Below are 19,122 nucleotides of genomic sequence, written 5' to 3' on the forward strand. Positions count from 1 at the left end.
GAAATATAACCCAACACAAAGTGGAGGAACAGCACCTCATCTTCCGACTAGGCACTTTACAGCCTTCCGGACTGAATATTGAATTCAACAACTTTAGGCCTTGAACTCCCTCCTCCATCCCCACCTCCTTTCTGTTTCTTCCCCCTTCCTTTTGTTTTTTCCAATAAATTATATAGATTTTTCTTTTCCCACTTATTTTCATTTTTTAAATATTTTTAAATCTTTTATGCTCCCCCCACCCCCACTAGAGCTATACCTTTGATGATCTGCTTCTATCACTGCTTGCTTGTCCCTACAACCACACCACCCCCCTCCACTTCTCTCCCCCAAACCCCCCCCCACCACACACCTTAAACCAGCTTATATTTCACCCCTTCCTTGGATTCACCTAGTTCTGTTGAAGGGTCATGAGGACTCGAAACGTCAACTCTTTGCTTCTCCGCCGATGCTGCCAGACCTGCTGAGTTTTTCCAGGTAATTCTGTTTTTGTTGTGAGGGGAATATAAGCTGGTTTAAGGTGGGGTGGGGGGGAGAAGTGGAGGGGGGGGGTGTTAGGATAGGAGCAGATCATCAAAAGATGTCACAGACAAAAGAACAAAAGAACACAGAGTTGTTGGAGTTGGTGATATTATCTAAACGAATGTGCTAATTAAGAATGGATGGTAGGGCACTCCAGGTATAGCTCTAGTGGGGGTGGGGGAGCATAAAAGATTTAAAAATAATGGAAATAGGAGGGAAAAGAAAAATCTATATAAATTTTTGGAAAAAAAAACCCAAAAGGAAGGGGGAAGAAACAGAAAGGGGGTGGGGGTGGAGGAGGGAGCTCAAGACCTAAAGTTGTTGAATTCAATATTCCAGACTGATAAAGAATGAATGAACTTGTATTTACGTAGTTCCTTTCTCTAATATTGCTGAAGAAAGAGACATATTCCAGATGCTTTTTGTCTTGCATTCATCAGGACAAACAGAAGAACGCTGAATTTCAAACTGTCACAGCAGTTTATACTACAGGACAAAAAGGTGCTGATTGATTGGGCCGACGGGCTGAGGCATTGCGCAGGAGAAAGCAACTGGGAACTGTAGGCTCCCTGAGCTCCTGGGTATTCAAAAAGGTTGCAAGGCTTGAACATGTTCATTCTGCGAACATGTTCATTCTGCAAACATGTGCTAAGGCCACTGAGTTTGTTTTAAACTTACATGAATTGAAGGACTTCAGAGTGGGAAAAAATATAATTGATTCTAGCAATTGCTTGTGACACACTAGTGGCTTCCATTGTTTGTTGATATCATTGTGTAGGCGCCTTGCTGATATCAGTGTTTCTTTTCTTCTGTTTTCCCCACATCACTCACAATAACAAAAAACTTCAAATGGGAGCAGTAAGGGGGAGAGAAGAAGAAACTGTGTACTTTGGTGAAAGTATTGTAGAGGACAATATGACCTAAAGAAAATGCTCTTGTGGAAGTCTGCTGATAATGTGACTTTACTGGCATGCTATAGATCAGAGCTATTATAATAGTCATTTTACTTATGCTGTGAAATAAAGAAATATTGATTAACAGCTTTAATTAAGATTGCTGCACAAAACTTAATAGAAACTTAAAGAGGTGATTGTTAAATGTGAAGTATAACATTGAGTGGCTAATTGTAATTGCAGACGGAAACGTAATTCTCAAAATAAGCGGTTGTTTAACTTTCTAGCCAGCTTTGCTGTGTTGTATCTTTGTATAGCATCTTTAACACTTTGGTTTCAACCGAGTAGCCACAAATCAATCTAGCTCAATCTCTAAGTCCAGGTTTATTTTTTTCTATCAGTATTAGTTAGTATTATTTATCAGTATTAAAGTTCATTTGCCAAAAATTTCCCCCTTCAATAAAGAATGTAGAACGTAGGTTCTTCAGGGAGCTAAATACTAGATTAAGAAGCAGAAACCCAGTGTAATAATTCTGAAGTACCCTGAATGTTGTATGCTGAACCTGATAGAATGGAAGTTTAGAATTGCCAATACATGAAAGGATGGTTTAGAAGGAAAGGTCTAAGATTCTTGAGCAGTAGGATAAATTTGCGGGCCAGAGAAGCCTGTCCAGATATGTGATGTATTTCATCTAAACTTGAGAGATGCTTGCAAGCATGTGGAAAGGATAAATAGAGCAATGGGGAAAGTTGGAGGAAGAAGCGAAAATCTATTCTCTCAAAAGGTGAGAAAAAGATAATCGGGTTGTGTGATAACACTTAACTTGACTTTTCTACACAGTGCAAGAGATAAAACAAATGAGATGGATGCACACATTCAAAGTGTATGATGTAGCTTTTAAAGAATTCTGGCTATAAGTTCTGCATGATTGGTAGCTGAATATTCCAGGTTTTGGAATCTTTAAATGGATTTGAAGTACAGTTTAGCCATAACGTAATTAAATAATAGAGCGGACTCAAGTGGCTGATCGCTTTTTCCTGTTAACATATAGACATACGAGTTAGGAGCAAGAGTAAGCCATTCTGCCATTCAATAGGATCATGGCTGATTCGGTCTACCCCTAATTAACCTTATCTTAAAAATTATTCAATGACCCTGCCTCCACTGCTCCCTGGGAAAGAAAATTCCAAAGACTCATGACCTTCTGAGAAAATTTCTTCTCATCTTTGTCTTAAATGGGAGACCACTTATTTTTAGACTGCCCCCTGCATCTAGCCTCTCCCTCAAGGGGGAGCACCCTTTCAGCATTCACCCTGTCAAGTCCCCTCAGGGGTTCTTATGTTTCAATAAGATCACTTCTCAATCTTCTAAACTCTGATGGATATAGTTCCAGCCCTGTTCCTATGGCTTTTTGAGAGAGAGAGGTGGAGCACTATACTCACCTTTGCTCTTTTGTGGTGCCATTGAATGCAGATCCTTGGGGTGATGCTGGTGGCATGAACTTGGTCAGCAACTCTGTTCAAGCCTGTATTTGTGGCTTAGGGATGCTTCTGTGCTAATAGGTATAAGTACCCCCCCCCCCCCAACTTGATTTCCATTAGATCCTTCGGAGAGACATCAAAAAAATGGAGTGGGTGATTGATGCCAGATATTTGACCCATTGCAAGGTAATTTTTAGATTTGTGCAGTCATGTCCAAGCAAATATGCTTAAAGAGGTGCATCTCTAATGCTGTTTATTTATGCTAACATTAGATTCAAGTTAACAAAAACAGAATTACCTGGAAAAACTCAGCAGGTCTGGCAGCATCGGCGGAGAAGAAAAGAGTTGACGTTTCGAGTCCTCATGACCCTTCGACAGAACTTGAGTTCGAGTCCAAGAAAGAGTTGAAATATAAGCTGGTTTAAGGTGTGTGTGTGGGGGGCGGAGAGATAGAGAGACAGAGGTGCGGGGGGGGGGGTGTGTGGTTGTAAGGACAAACAAGCAGTGATAGAAGCAGATCATCAAAAGATGTCAACGACAATAGTACAATAGAACACATAGGTGTTAGAGTTAAAGTTGGTGATATTATCTAAACGAATGTGCTAATTAAGAATGGATGGTAGGGCACTCAAGGTATAGCTCTAGTGGGGGTTTTTTTATTATATAATGGAAATAGGTGGGAAAAGGAAAATCTTTATAATTTATTGGAAAAAAAAAGGGAAGGGGGAAACAGAAAGGGGGTGGGGATGGGGGAGGGAGCTCATGACCTAAAGTTGTTGGATTCAATATTCAGTCCGGAAGGCTGTAAAGTCCCTAGTCGGAAGATGAGGTGGTGTTCCTCCAGTTTGCGTTGGGCTTCACTGGAACAATGCAGCAAGCCAAGGACAGACATGTGGGCAAGAGAGCAGGGTGGAGTGTTAAAATGGCAAGCGACAGGGAGGTTTGGGTCATTCTTGCGGACAGACCGCAGGTGTTCTGCAAAGCGGTCGCCCAGTTTACGTTTGGTCTCTCCAATGTAGAGGAGACCACATTGGGAGCAACAAATGCAGTAGACTAAGTTGGGGGAAATGCAAGTGAAATGCTGCTTCACTTGAAAGGAGTGTTTGGGTCCTTGGACGGTGGGGAGAGAGGAAGTGAAGGGGCAGGTGTTGCATCTTTTGCGTGGGCATGGGGTGGTGCCATAGGAGGGGGTTGAGGAGTAGGGGGTGATGGAGGAGTGGACCAGGGTGTCCCGGAGGGAGCGATCCCTACGGAATGCCGATAGGGGGGGTGAAGGGAAGATGTGTTTGGTGGTGGCATCATGCTGGAGTTGGCGGAAATGGCGGAGGATGATCCTTTGAATGCAGAGGCTGGTGGGGTGATAAGTGAGGACAAGGGGGACCCTATCATGTTTCTGGGAGGGAGGAGAAGGCGTGAGGGCGGATGCGTGGGAGATGGGCCGGACATGGTTGAGGGCCCTGTCAACGACCGTGGGTGGAAAACCTCGGTTAAGGAAGAAGGAGGACATGTCAGAGGAACTGTTTTTGAATGTAGCATCATCGGAACAGATGCGACGGAGGCGAAGGAACTGAGAGAATGGGATGGAGTCATTACAGGAAGCGAGGTGTGAGGAGCTGTAGTCGAGATAGCTGTGGGAGTCGGTGGGTTTGTAATGGATATTGGTGGACAGTCTATCACCAGAGATTGAGACAGAGAGGTCAAGGAAGGGAAGGGAAGTGTCAGAGATGGACCACGTGAAAATGATGGAGGGGTGGAGATTGGAAGCAAAATTAATAAATTTTTCCAAGTCCCGACGAGAGCATGAAGCGGCACCGAAGTAATCATCGATGTACCGGAGAAAGAGTTGTGGAAGGGGGCCGGAGTAGGACTGGAACAAGGAATGTTCCACATACCCCATAAGGAGATTCAAGTTATTCAAATAAGTGCTATTTTGGTGAATGCTGACAGCACTTCCTGTTCAGGGATGTTATTTTGGAACTTTGTTTAACTTAAGGTATGCTTGACAGAACAGATTGTTTTAAGATTGCAGTAATAAGCTGAATGGGAGTCCCCAGTGCCAGTGGTGGGTTTTGAGCTAACATTATGTGACAAGCATTTGAACATTGTAGTTTCAGATAACTAACACCTACAAACATAATGACTGCTGACCCTTTTATAATGCACTGACCCATTAACATGTAGAATATTTCAATGCATTTTCAAATAGATATTTTGACTTAGTGTGTTTAATAAATAATTTATATAGAATATTTACTGTTTACATTAACACAGTGGGCTGTAACTTCCAAGCTCCAGGCCAGTATAACTGGGAGAAACCCCCAAAGATGTGCTGGGGACCTCCCCTTCTACTTAGTGTCTTAAAGTGTTGAGTAGCTAGTAACCGTAGAGCTATAATACCCTTGCACTATTAATCCACCACATATAACCTGGTTAGTGTGAGCACAAACTTCATTCACAGCTGGCTGTTGAAACCTATTTCTCCCTCATGGTAAATGAGAAAGAGTATTGAGTGCAGAATGAGGGTGCTTTTTTAAAATTTGTCCTTGGGATATGAGCGTCACTGTCCAGGCCAGCATTTGTTGCCCATCCCTAAATGCCCATGAGGAGGTAGCGGTGAGCTGCCTTCTTGAACCACTATTGTCCATGTGGTATAAGTATATCCATAAGTGCTGTTAGGGTGGGGGTTCCAGGTGTTTGACCCAGGAAAAGAATATGCTTCCAAGACAGGATGGTGTGTGACTTGGAGGGGAACTTGTGGATGATGCTATTCTCATGCATTTACTATCCTTGGCCGTCTAAGTGGAAAAGATGGTAAGTTTAGAAGGTGCTGTTGAAGGAGCCATGGTGAGTTGCTGCTGTGCATTTTGTATATGGTGTACACGGCACCACTGGTGATGAAATGAATGTTTAAGGTGGTGGATAAAGTGCATGTCAAATAACTGCTTTGACTTGGTTGTTGTTGACCTTGTGTATTGCTGGAGCTCCACTCATCCAGGCAAGTGGAGAGTATTCTATCACACCCCTTATTTTTGTCTTAGGGTAGAACTTAGAGAAACTGTACACATAAGAAATTAGGGATCACTGTGCCTGAAGCCATCCATTCCTTCATTGTGGATGGTTTGGCACAGCCTGAAGCCCTGAACAAAAAGGCAGTTCAGATCAATTCCAGAATCAGAGACAAACTCTCAGGTTGTGGTTTTTGCATATGCTGAAACTCTAGAATCCCCACCCAGGTGAAGTTGATAATGATGGACAGGCTTTGTGGAGTCAAGATCTGTTACTTATCAAAGATTCCCTAGTCTCTGTCCTTTCCCTTTATAGCCACAGTATTTATGTGGCTAGCTCAGTTAAGTTTCTGGTCAGTGGTAACCGCCCCCCTAGGAAATTGGTGAGATATTCAGCGATGGTAATGCCATTAAACATCATGGGGAGATGGCTAGATAGATGCTCTTGTTGGAGGTGGTCATTGCCTGGCACTTGCGTGGCACAAATATTATTTGCCACTTAACAGCCTGAGCCTGAATGTTGTCCAGATCTTGCTATATGTAGGCATGGAGTGTTTCATTTTTTGGGGAGGTGTGATTGGAAGTGAACACTGTGCATTTATCAATGAACATCCTTAATTCTCACTTTATTTTGAAAGGAATGTCATCAAAAGCAGCTGAAGATTGTTGGGCCTCGGACATGACCCTGAGGAATTCCTGCAGCATTGCCTGGGAACTGAGATGATTCATTGTAGATAGATAGAATCATAGAAATCTTGAGGCTGAAGGAAGTCACTCAGCTTCTATCGCTAGAACTAACCTGTTCTAATCCCATTTGCGGCATCTTTCTCCGTAGTCTTTTGATATCTTTTTTCAAGTACATATCTAATCCCTTTTTAAATGTTGTTAATGCTTAGACTTGCTTTATCTCAAAACCTCTCAAGCACAATGAACTCTAATAAATTTATCATAACATCTGCAATCTAATTGTAATTCATGTTATGCTGACAGAAATCCAGTGTCCAACATTTGTGGCATGATAATGTAAGGAATTAATAAGCTGCTTGCCAAGATTCAATGAATCTGTGATTTTATAATGATTTTGAATCCTGGATTGTAATTAATTATTTTAGCTCAGCAGAAATAGTAGCTTTTAGCCACATATGATAAAACAATGTTAATACATCCGAGTAGCTATGTTCTCATTACCATGACATTTTGAAAACTTTATTGCTTAAATGTCACATCAGAATTTCCTAAGAATTTTAATAATATTAGCATGCCTTAATTGAGCAGTATTGGTAGTAAAAATGGTAATCCTGCAACTCGATTGTGTGAAATCTGAGGGTTTTCATTTAGTTACCTTTTCAGTTTTTTTTTTAGTTGTATTATAATTGACAGGCCAGATCTTACAGGGAAAATAAATGTATGTTAATGATGCATTCATTAATGCACACATCAGCCAGAAAATTGAGGGGATTAAGACATACTGCATGAGTTGTGAATTTCCAGAAATTGCAGACTTATTTTTCCGTCCCCTATTTGCTTTACATCTTGCCCTTAGCAGTGTTGTAATTTTCAAGAACTTGCTGCGTTTGCGCATTAATCTTACCTCAAAGTTACAGGTAATTAAGCACGCAAGTACTTTCTTATAGTGTGATCATTGTTGTATTATAAGTCAACCTCTCTGGCCCAGAAAGGAAGCAGTTTAAACTGTTCAATCTCATTCCTGTATGTAATGAATTTTTAGACTTAAAAAAACACATTTCTTGCTTCACATTTCTCCTTTTTCTCTCAATCCAATCGGACTGGTGGTTCACTAAAGCTGCAGATATCCCGTTCCCCTTGCTGTTATCAGCTTGCACTTCCAGCGGGTTACAATGCAAGTTCTTTTGCAGGGGTTGTGTCGAGGGGAGGGTGGTTCGAAGAATTCAGGAAACTGTATAACTAATTGTGTACACCCAACTTCGGAAAGATTGATCAATTATTTTTTCCTGTCTTTCCAGAGCTCTGTGTTCACAGAATAAACTGAGGACTCTGTGGCAGCATGCTCCTTAAAGTCTTCATACTAATCCAGTTTCCAAAACAGTGTGAGAAGTCCAAAAGGAATAAAACTGGATGGGCCATCTGGTCCTGGCTTAGGCGCTGGAAAAGACGATGGCCGGCCCTGTTGACCCTGCAAAGTACCCCTAGGCAGAATTTTATGCAGGGGCATATAGCTCACTCTTCTCCTCCTCCTCTCTTTGGTGCCGCTGCGTGCACCCCCCCCCCCCCCCCCCCCCCCCCCGTAGAAGAGTTGGTCAGCAGATTGACAACTTTAAAAAGGGATTCCCCGCAGTGATTATATGTTGGTGACGGCCTTAACAAGGTGATTTACTGCCCCCTCAGGCACAGGAAGTCCTGCCCTTGAGAGCTGCTGGCCAGTCTAATTGGCCAGCACCTGAGTGGCCCCAGCAGTGCCTTAGTAGTGGCTGCTGCTGAGACTACACAGAGCCCCAAGAAGATGATCCATCAATACTGGACTGAAAGGCAAGTCCAGGGTTTTTGGTTGGGGAGGTAAGAGACGGTGTGGCGTGGGTTCTAGAGACTAGCCGGTATCATCCTGTGGAGGCGGGCACAGCTCCCCCACCCTCTTCCCTGAGTTGGAAAAGTAGCAGCTTGGTCACTTTCCACCTTTCCCTGTCCACCACACTATGGCAGCGGAGGCAGAAATAGGCCCTTTAATTGGCCTAAAGGTGGATTAGCTGGCTGGCTGCCTTACCCACCCGCTGTAATATGGGGGACAGCTCGGGTAGGCGGGAAGACAGTGGTCTAGTCACCCATTTTATTTTACCTTCTTATTATGTTTATTTCATGCCATAAAATTCAACCCCCATCCACACCATTACAAACATCTGGGGGCTTATACCAAATCGGGAGAGTTGTCCCACAATCTAGTCAAGCAGCAGCCTGCCCTAGTCATACTCAGAGAATCATATTTTTCAGTCAATGTCCCAAACATCACCATTCCTGAATAGGTTGTGTCTCATGGGCAAGGCAAACCCACCGGAGGTGATAGCATAATGATATATAGGTAGGAGGAACAAAAACAAAAATTGCTGGAAAAACTCCAAGTCTGACAACATCTGTGGAGAGAAAGTCAGAGTTAACATTTCGGGTCCTGATGACTTCTTTAGAATAGGTAGGAGGAAATTGCCCTGGGCAGCTTCAGCATTGACTCCCAACCTCATGAAGTCTCATGGCATTAGGTCAAACATAGGCAAGGAAACTTCCTGCTGATTACCACCTAATGGCCTCCCTCAGCTGATGTTTCGGTGCTAATCACCACTTGGAGGAAGCAGAGGGTGACAAGGTCACAAAATATATTCTGAGTGGGGGACATCAGTAGCCAGCAACAAGAGTGGCTCAATAGTAACACTGCTGACCAAACTGGCCGAGCCCTTTAGGACATAGATGCTAGATTGGGTCTGCAGCAGGTGATGAGGGAACCAACAAAGGGGAAAACCTACTACATCCTCTTCTCACCAATCTACCCGTTGCAGATGCATCTGTCCATGGTCATATTAGTAGAAGTGATCACCACACAGTTCTTGGGAAGACAAAGTCCTGTTTACATACTGAAGATACCGCCCATCATGTTTTGTACCACTACTACTGTGCTAAGTGGGATAGATGCAGAACAGACCTCGTAACTTGAGACTGGGAATCCAAGAGGCTCTGTGGGCCATTAGCAGCAAAATTGTATTTAACTGCAATCTGTAACCTCACAGCCAAGTATATCACTCACTCTCTACCATTGCCATCAAGCCAAGTAATCAGCCGTGATTCTCATTGAGTGCAGGAGGGCATGGCGGGAGCAGCACCAGGCATGCCGAAAAATGAGGTGCAGCTACAGCATATGACTACTTGCTTGCCAAACCGTGTAAACAGCATGTGATAGATGGGGCTAAATGATCCCACACCCAATGGCTTAGATCAGAGCTCTGTAGTCCTGCCATGTTCAGTCATGATTGGTGGTGAACAATTAAACAACTCACAGGAGGAGGAGGCTCCAGAAATATATCCTTCCACGATGATAGGGAGCCCAGCACATCAGTGCTAAAGGCAAGGTTGAAGCATTTTCATCCAGAAGTGCTGAGCGGATGATCCATCTCAGCAGCCTCTGGAGGTCCCCAGTATCACATGCCAAGCTTCAACCAATCTGATTCACTCTGCATGATATCAAGAAACGGCTGAAGGCACTGGATACTGCAAAGGATATGGGCCTTGACAGCATTCCAGCATAATACTGAAGACTTGTGCTGCAGAACTAACAGTACAACTACAACAGTGGCATCTACCCGGCAATGTGGGAATTTGCCCAGGTATGTCCTGTCCAGAAAAATCAGGTCAGATCTAATCCAGCCAATTACCACCCCATGAGTCCACTCTCAATCATTGAAAAGTGATAGAAGGTTTCATTGACAGTGCTTCAGGTGGCACTTACACCACAATAACCTGCTTACTGATGCCAAGGGCCAGTCAGCTCCTGACCTCATTACAGCCTTCACCCAAACATGGACAAGAGAGCTGAATTCCAGAGATGATGTGAGAGTGACTGCCCTTGCCATCAAGGTAACATTTGATTGAGTTGGCATCAAGGAGTGCTAGCAAAACTGGAGTTGATGGGAATCAGGAAGTGTGTGTGTGTGTGTGTGTGGTGTGTGTGGTGGGGGTGGAAAGCAGGTTGAAGCTATATCTAGTTCAAAGAAAGTTGGTTGTGATTGTTGGAGGCCAATCCTTTCAATCCCAGGACATTGTTGCAGGGATTCCTTAGGGTAGTGCCCTAGGCCCAACCATCTTCAGCTGCTTCATCAATGACCTTCAGTCCATTCTAAGGCTGGGAATTTTGCGGCAAGTAACTCACCTCTGGACTCCCCAAAGCCTGTCCACCGTCTACAAGGCAAAAGTCAGGAGTGTGAAGGAATATTCTCCACCTGCCTAGATGAGTGCAGCTCCAATAACACGAGCTCAACACCAGGATAAAGTAGCCCACTTGTTTGGCACCCTTCCATTGTCTTAAACATTCACTCCCTCCACCACTGAGGCGCAATGGCAGTAGTGTGTACTATATGCAAGATGCACTGCAGTAACTCACTAAGCCCCCTTCAACAGCATTTCCAAAGCCATGATCTCTACCCTAGAAGGACAAATGTAGCAGGTGCATGGCAACACCACCACTTGTAAGTTCCCTTCTAAGCCACACACCATTCTGACTTGGAACTATATTGCTGTTCCTTCTGTCGCTGGATCAAAATCCTGGAACTCCCTTCTTAACAGCATTGTGGGTGTACCTACACCAGATGGGCTGCAGTGGTTCAAGAAGGCAGCTCACCATCACCTTCTCCAAGGCATTTGGGGATGGGCAACAATTGTTGGCTTTGCCAGTGATGTCTACGTTCCAGGAAAGAATATAAAAAAGTATGTGGTACAAGAATAGATTTGGTCACTGTGCCTGACCCAACCTAAAATTGCATGGAGCTAGGTAAAATGTGAATCATTTGCACTGTTATTTAAATACCATTGGAAGAGATGCAGAAAGCTACATAAAATACACTCCAATTTAGATAGCACATGAAATTTGTGTTACTACCAAGAATTAATTTGACAGACTTTCCTCTTGATAATTAAGTAAATTCAATTTTAATCCTTATACTACAATAAATTGGATTAAGTGATTTGTAGGAAATGTTTTTGCAGATTGCAGGGTTGTAGAATCTTAGATTAAATTGTGTTTGCATAGCACTTCAATTTGGTTCACGTACGTCCTTATTTCCAGTGCCCTGGCATTATCTGAAGATTGTATTAGGTGTTTCTCGAATAGTGTGAAGTGGTCATGAAGGCAGACATCATAGTAGTTTCTGACAGAAGAGTCTATTGTGCATTTGCCAAAAACCACCTGTAAATGTCAGTAGTGGGGTACTGGACAAAACAGATCTATCATAAGCAAGGTTAGCCAAATGCTTGAAAAGGACACAGCAGACATCACACCCAGTATTCAAAATATGTTTTTTTTTTGAGGATTTTTTGTCTCTTTTGTCCTGGAGGTGTTTAAATTGAAAGATTTCTGCAAGTGGTTGGGTGATAAAGGACTGGTTAACAAAATACTGAGATTAACACTGTTCGTGATGCATTCTCTCTCCTGAATAGCCTCCTCTTGAACTCCTTCTTCTGTCCTCATAACCTTTTTAATAGGTTGACTACACCTTTTCTTAAATGTCTCCTCCATTAACCCACCTAGTGTTAACTTGGGTAAAAGTGGAGACAAGCAAGCTATCTGGTCATAGCCAGTTCATCTCCAGCAGTGGTTTCTCTTCCCAGATGTAACAAGTCTAGTGTTTTTCCGGCCAGCCTCCCATACTTTGTCTTTGGTGAACTTCAGCTCATCCAAATCTTTGTTGCCCAAATGCTATCATATCACCTTCAATCATCAGCTATGACATCGCTGACCTACATTGACTCCTGCTTATCATATAATCTATAAGTTAAAATTCTCATTTGTATTGAAATCCTTACCTTTACCTTCTCAGGGGAAATTAAGGATGGGCAATAAATGCTGATCCAGCCAACAATCCCCACACCCTGTGAAAGGAACATACCCTCCCTAACCTTCCCTCAGCCCTCGTGTCCCTGTTGTTATAACTCTGGCCTCTTGTGCATCTGCTCTCTTTGTTCCACCTTTGGCTACTGTGCCTTCCTCCACACTCTGGAAATTTCTCTCTTAATCCATTAACTCTCAATCTCCCTCTGCTCCTTTTAAGACTCTTTTTAAAACCCAACTCTGAACAATATTTTCTTTGGCTCGGTGTTCATTTTATTTTTTAATCATATTTCTGAACATCTTTGTGTGTATTTTATATGTTAAGAGGCTATGTAAATTCAATTTTTTGTTAATTTTTACATTCTGTGGGAGACTGGCAGTTTACAGAATTGTTGCAGCACAGGAGGAAGCCATTTGGCCCATTGTGTATGTGCTGGGTCTCAATTTCGGTAATTTACTTTGTGCCGTTCCTCCCGTCTTCTCTTTGTAGCCCTGCACCATTTTTCCTTATTGACAAATTAGTCAGTTTGTGTGCTAGGCACATGCTACCTGTTAGAAACTAGACTAACGTTACACAGGTTGATTGCTTTCCAACCAGTCAACATCGGAAGGTTTAATGAAATTGGTTTACGTTGTTTTTTTTTAAAGCTGGAAGTGGTAATCCAGATGTCCCAAGTTTGAGGTGCTGTTTATTTTTTTTTCATTTTCTGTGTTGCTTGTGTGTACACACATGGATGTTGAACAGCTTTAGTGTCTGTCAGAAGTTTGAGTACATGCCTATTGTGATCTTTGATGTTTTTCCTTTGCAGAAATAACCAAAATAGAAGCAGGAGAGGGAAGCGATGAAGAAAAGTTTGTGGATGTGGTCAGTAACAAAAACATGAAGTTGGCTCAAAAAGTGTTAATTCCTGTAAAGCAATTCCCTAAGGTAAGGAACCTCATACCTATCTGTATTTTTGAATATCAGTGATTGTTTAGAGTTGATAAGCTACCAATGTGCTGAGTTTTATTCAGTGTGAAGAGGTAGAGTAACAGTTTAGGGGTGCTACACTCTTGGTCTGAATATTCCCCATTTGGGAAGAGAAGAATCCGTTGTGGGTTTTTATCGAATTCTGCACAGTCTTGTGTTAGAAAAATATTATTATTGGTAAAGGGATTGTTTTAAGGGTTATTTTGCTGATTTCATATGTTCAAGTTGTTCTCCTCTTTCCAATATTTAAATGGTGAAGAATGATCAAAGCAGTTTGACATTGAACTTCACGTGATTGCTTAGAAAAAAAGCCAATGAGAAATGAATACACACTTGCCAATTCATTGTCCTGGCCATACTTATGTCAAATGTTGATTAGCATGAAATGGTCTGAACTGTAAACTTTCTTCTACAAAATAGTACTGTTTGATATATGTGTAGAGTTTGAGAGCTGCAAAAACATAAGCTCAGTTACTATTTTAGATTCATGTTAAGTGATTATTCAAAGCTGTAACTTTCTGTTCATATATTTTCTCTGCAGATTAATGGAAAGTGTAAGTTTTGACCTGGTTGCTAAATTTGGAATTTAACCATTAGTTACAGCAATATAAAAACTAGCATTTTAAGAAATGTTGTAATTGTGGAACTGGGCAATTGCTTGGAAAGAATAAATACAACATCGGAGCACTTGATCAAATAAAATGATTCTCGCTGTCATGAAGCCAATCAGTTTTGGTAATATGACCTTTAAAAGCAAAATGCACGAAGTTGATTCTGTTTCACAGAAATATCTTAAATGTAATGTTCTGGGTGGGATGCTTCATCAAAACATATACCTCGCTTTCTCTTTCAAATGCTAGTGGAATTGCTGTGTGGATCTAGCAATTTCTAAAGCTGAAAGCAATTTTAAATCTTCCATCTTACCTACTGGATGCTTAACTGATGCTCAGCAAAAATGTATTCTGAGTTAGCTAGAATGCAGATGTTATGATTGGATACAACTTGCTGTGCAAGGCATTGAATCTACAGTTAACTTTGTGACTTTTGATTTCATATCTGTGGGCTGAATTTTCACCAAGGAGGTGGGAAGCGAATAAGTCTCTTGTTAGATCAGAAACTTGCCTCCGGGGAATGTAGATAATCCTGATTCTCACATGGGGAAGCCCTTAATTGGTATGGTGCTGGGTTTCCTGCCCACTTAGACACAATGGGGATGAGAGCAGAGGCAGATTAGATGAAGTGTGAAACTCATTTAGGCTCCCATGGCAGCCATCACTGGCTGTCCTGAGGGAAGATCTGTGGTTTGTGCCAAAGCCTTTCACTGCCAGAGGGAAGCGAGCTGGACAGCCTGCCACCCCGAGCAGGACAGCCCTCACCTCACCACTGCTGACCTAGATCTAATGCTGGAGACAGTGAAGGAGAGGAGGGAAGTCCAATTCTTGGAGCATGGCAGGAGGAATCCACTTCGTATGGCAGGGGCACCTCCTCTATTTAGTGTCATCTCCCTCTGCCTCCTCTTCCTTTTGTTCTCCCACAACATGCTCCTGCTTCTTTCCACCTGGAAGGAGACAGCTCATTGACCATAAGCCACACCTCTGTGGAGAACCATAACATGGAGCGCTTTGCAAACCACCACAATGACCAAGACCCTTGCAGGAGGGTTTTTAAAAATTTATTCTTCCACTGGATGTGAGTGTCACTGGCAAGGACAGAAAATATTGCCCATACCAAATTGCCTTTGGGAAGGTGGTGTTGAGCTACCTTTTTTGAACATCTGGTACACCTATAGTGCTCATAGACATTTATAACACAGATAAAGGCCATTTGGCCCATCATGCCTGTGCCAGTCAACAAAGATCTGACTACACTAATCCCATTTTCCATTGCTTGACCCGTAGCCCTGGAGGTTATTGCAATGCAAGTGAATATCTAAATACTTCGTAAATGTTACAAGGGTTTCTGACTCGACCACCCTTTCAGGCAGTGAGTTCCAGGCTTCCACCATTCTCTGGGTGAAAAGATTTCTCCTCCACTCCCCTCTTAGCCTTCTACCTCTTACCTTAAATCTATGCCCCCTGGTTATTATCCCCTCTACTAATGGAAAAAGTGCCTTCCTATCCACCCTATCTATGACCTCATAATCTTATACACTTGTGCATTATACACCAGTATGTCTCATATACCATTTTATACATGAGTATGATATCATAGCTATTTCCAAGACTTGGCTAAAAGAAGGGCAGGATTGGCAGCTCAACATTCCTTGTCATAGGGTATTCAGATGAGATAGAGAGGGGGATAGAAGAAGGGGAGGGTGTTCACAATATTGATCAAGAAATCAATTATAGCAGTGAGAAGGGATGATAACTTGGATGGATCATCAAATGAGCCATATGGGTAGAAGTAAAAAACACAAAAGGGGTAAACAAGCTATTGGGTGTGCACTATAGTCTCCAAACCGTCATGGAGAGACAGAGGATCAAATATGTAATCAAATTTCAGAGAAGTTTAAGAATAATAAGGCAGTAATAGTAAGGGATTTTAACTATCCACATATTAACTGGGATAGTTTTAGTGTGCAAGGTAGGGAGGGAGCAAAATTCTTAAGTTGCATCCAGGAGAACGTTTTTAGCCAGTACGTAGAAAGCCCAACAAGGGAGGGGGTAGTTCTGAACCTAATGTTCGAAAATGAGCCTGGGCAGGTGGAAGGCATATCACTAGGGGAGCATTTTGGAGATAGTGACCATAACTCAGTTAGATGTAGGATAGTTATGGAAAAGGATAAGGTTGGGCCGGGAATAAAAGTTCTAAAATGGAGAAAGACTAATTTTACTAAGATGAGATAAGATTTGTCCCAAATAGACTGGGAGCAGCTACTTGCAGATAAACTGTGCCAGAGCAGTGGGAGGCATTCAAGGAGATAACCGCGAGAGTACAGGGTAAATATGTTCCCGTAAGGACAAATTGCGAGACCAAGTCTGGAGAACCCTGGATGTCAAGGGACATAAAAGTTAGGATTAAGGATAAAAGAGAAGCTTATGGCAGGTTCTCAATGCGGCAGAGTCCCTAGAGGAATATAAAAAGTGCAGCGGGGGAACTTTAAAAAGAAAATTAGGAAAGCTAAGAGAGTGCATGGGAAAGCATTGGTGAGTAGAATAAAGGAAAACCCAAAGGGATTTTTTTAAATATATAAAGAGCAAGATAATAATTAGGGAAAGAGTAGGGCCAATTAGGGACCATAGAGGTAATCTATGTAGGGGCCAGGAAGACATGGGTGCAGTCCTCAATGAATACTTTGCGTCGGTCTTCACATTGGAAAAGGATGACGCAGGTATAGACATCAGGGTGGAGGGCTGTGAAATAGTAGAGGAAATTAACCTAGAGAGAGAGGAGGTTCTGGCGATTTTAGCGGCCTTAAAAGTGAATAAATCTGCAGGCTTGGATGAGATGGTGTCCCAAGCTGTTGAGGGAGGCAAGAGAAGTGATATCAGGGGCTCTGACAATAATTTTCAAATACCCTCTGGGCACAGGGGAGGTGCCAGAGGACTGCTAACATTGTCCCATTATTAAAGAAGGGGAGGAAGGGATAGACCAGGAAATTACAGGTCAGTGAATCTAACCTCGGCGGTGGAAGTTACTAGAAAGAATTCTGAGGGACAGAATATATCTGACTTGGAGAGACATGGATTAATCAGGGATAGTCAACATGGATTTGTTAAGGGAAGGTAGTGTTTGACAAATCTGATCGGATTTTTTGAGGAGGTAACCGAGAGTGTTGATAAGGGTAATGCATTTGATGTGGTCTACATGGACTTTAGCAAGGCTTTTGATAAGGGGTCTCATGGCAGACTGGTTAAGAAAGTAAGAGCCTGTAGGATCCAAGGCAAAGTTGTACGTTGGGTCCAAAATTGGCTGGGAGGCAGGAGGGTGATGGCAGAGGGATACTTCTGTGACTGGAAGTCTGTTTCTAGTGGGGTTCCTCTGGGCTCAGTGCTGGGGCCTTTGCTGTTTGTGGTATACATAAATGATTTGGACTTAAATGTAGGGGGTATGGTCAAGAAGTTCATGAATGACACAAAAATTGATAGGGTGGTAAGTAGTGAGGAGGATAGCTGTAAACTGCAGGCGGATATCAGTGGACTGGTCAGGTGGGCAGAGCAGTGGCAAATGGAATTCAACCCAGAAAAGTGTGAGGTAATGCACTTGGGGAGGGCTAACAAGGCAAGGGATTACATTATGAATGGTAGGACCCTGGAAAGTCCTGAAGATCAGAATGACCTTGGTTGCAAATCCACAGGTACCTGAAGGTTACAGGGCAGGTAGATAAGATGGTTAAGAAGGCATATGGGACACTTGCCTTTATTAGCCAAGGCATAAAATACAAGAGCAGGGAGATTATACTAGAACTAAATAAAACGCTGCTTAGGCCACAACTGGAGTACTGTGTGCAGTTGATCACATTATAGGAAGGATGTGATTGCACTGGAGAGGATGCAGAGGAGATTTACCAAGATGCTGCCTGGGCTGGAAGGTCTGAGTTATGAGGAAAGATTGGATAGGCTCGGGTTGTTTTCCTTGCAGCAGTGAAGGTTGAGAGGGGAGCTGATAGAGGTTATAAGATTGTGAGGGGCATAGATAGGGTGGATAGGAAGGCACTTTTTCCATTAGTAGAGGGGTCAATAGCCCAGGGGCATAGATTTAAGGTAAGAGGTAGAAGGCGAAGAGGGGTGTTGAAGGGAAATGTTTTTACCCAGAGGGTGATGGAGTCCGGAACTAACTGTCTGAAAGGGTGGTCGAGTCAGAAACCCCTGCAACATTTAAGAGGTATTTAGATATTCACTTGCGTTGCGACCTCGAGGGCTATGGGCCAAGTGCTGGAAAATGGGATTAGTATAGTCAGATCTTTGTTGACTGGCACAGACACGGTGTGCCGAATGGCCTCTTTCTTTGCTGTAAAAGTCTGAGTCTACCTCTCAGGTCCCCTCTCAACCTTTGCTGCTGCAAGGAAAACAACTAGTCTTTGACTGGGTGACAGTGAAGGAGAGGTGATTTATAGATCCAAGTCAATATAGTTCGTGACTTAGAAGGATAGTGTTGTTCCCATCTGTCTGCTGTCTCTGTCCTCCTAGGTAGAGGCTGCAGGCTTGGAAGGTGCTATTGAAAGAACTTTTGAGTTGCTGCATTGGTTCTTGTAGCTGGTAGAGGGTGCAGCAAATATGTGCCAGTAGCGGAGGGAGTGAATGTTTGAGGTGTTGGACAAGCTGGCTTTGTTCTGGATGGCATTCAAGAGTGTTCTTGGAGTTACACTCATCCAGGAAAGAGGAGAGTATACATCCCCTCCTAATTTGTGTTTCGAAGATAGTGAGTAGACTTTGAGGAGTCAGGAGGTGAGTTACATGTTGAAGAATTCCCAGCTTCTGATCTTTTTAGCCACACTATTTGTTTGGCTGATCCATTTAAGTTACTGTCAGTTGATTCAACAGTGGCATTGTATGTCAAAGGGTGATGGCTAGATTCTCTTGTTAGAGATGGTGATTGCAAGTGGCAGGTGTATATTGAAGGGCACCACCTGGCCAATTGGGCACAGGAATCACATCTTCAGAAGCCTGCTGTCTTGCTCACTTGTTATCTGACTGAGCAGCCGGCATTGGTTGCATTACCTCTGTGCCCCTGTCTGTGCTCTTATCCCCTTGG

General features: G+C 42.9%; 1 protein-coding gene across 5 annotated transcripts in view; it reads left to right on the forward strand.

The window, feature by feature from the left end:
* The window catches only part of LOC121279359 (KH domain-containing, RNA-binding, signal transduction-associated protein 3-like), a 220,957-nt gene that overhangs the window by 41,658 nt on the left and 160,177 nt on the right, over positions 1-19,122 (forward strand). For all 5 annotated transcript variants that reach the window (XR_005943370.1, XR_005943371.1, XM_041190546.1 and 2 more), the window contains one exon: positions 13,268-13,386. Coding sequence is in view for 3 of the 5 variants with exons in the window: in XM_041190546.1 (XP_041046480.1) it covers positions 13,268-13,386 (119 nt within the window). In the remaining 2 variants the exon portion in view is untranslated. The remainder of the gene's footprint in view (positions 1-13,267; positions 13,387-19,122) is intronic.

This window comes from Carcharodon carcharias, chromosome 6 (assembly GCF_017639515.1).
Source record: "Carcharodon carcharias isolate sCarCar2 chromosome 6, sCarCar2.pri, whole genome shotgun sequence".
NCBI classification, from domain to species: domain Eukaryota; kingdom Metazoa; phylum Chordata; class Chondrichthyes; order Lamniformes; family Lamnidae; genus Carcharodon; species Carcharodon carcharias.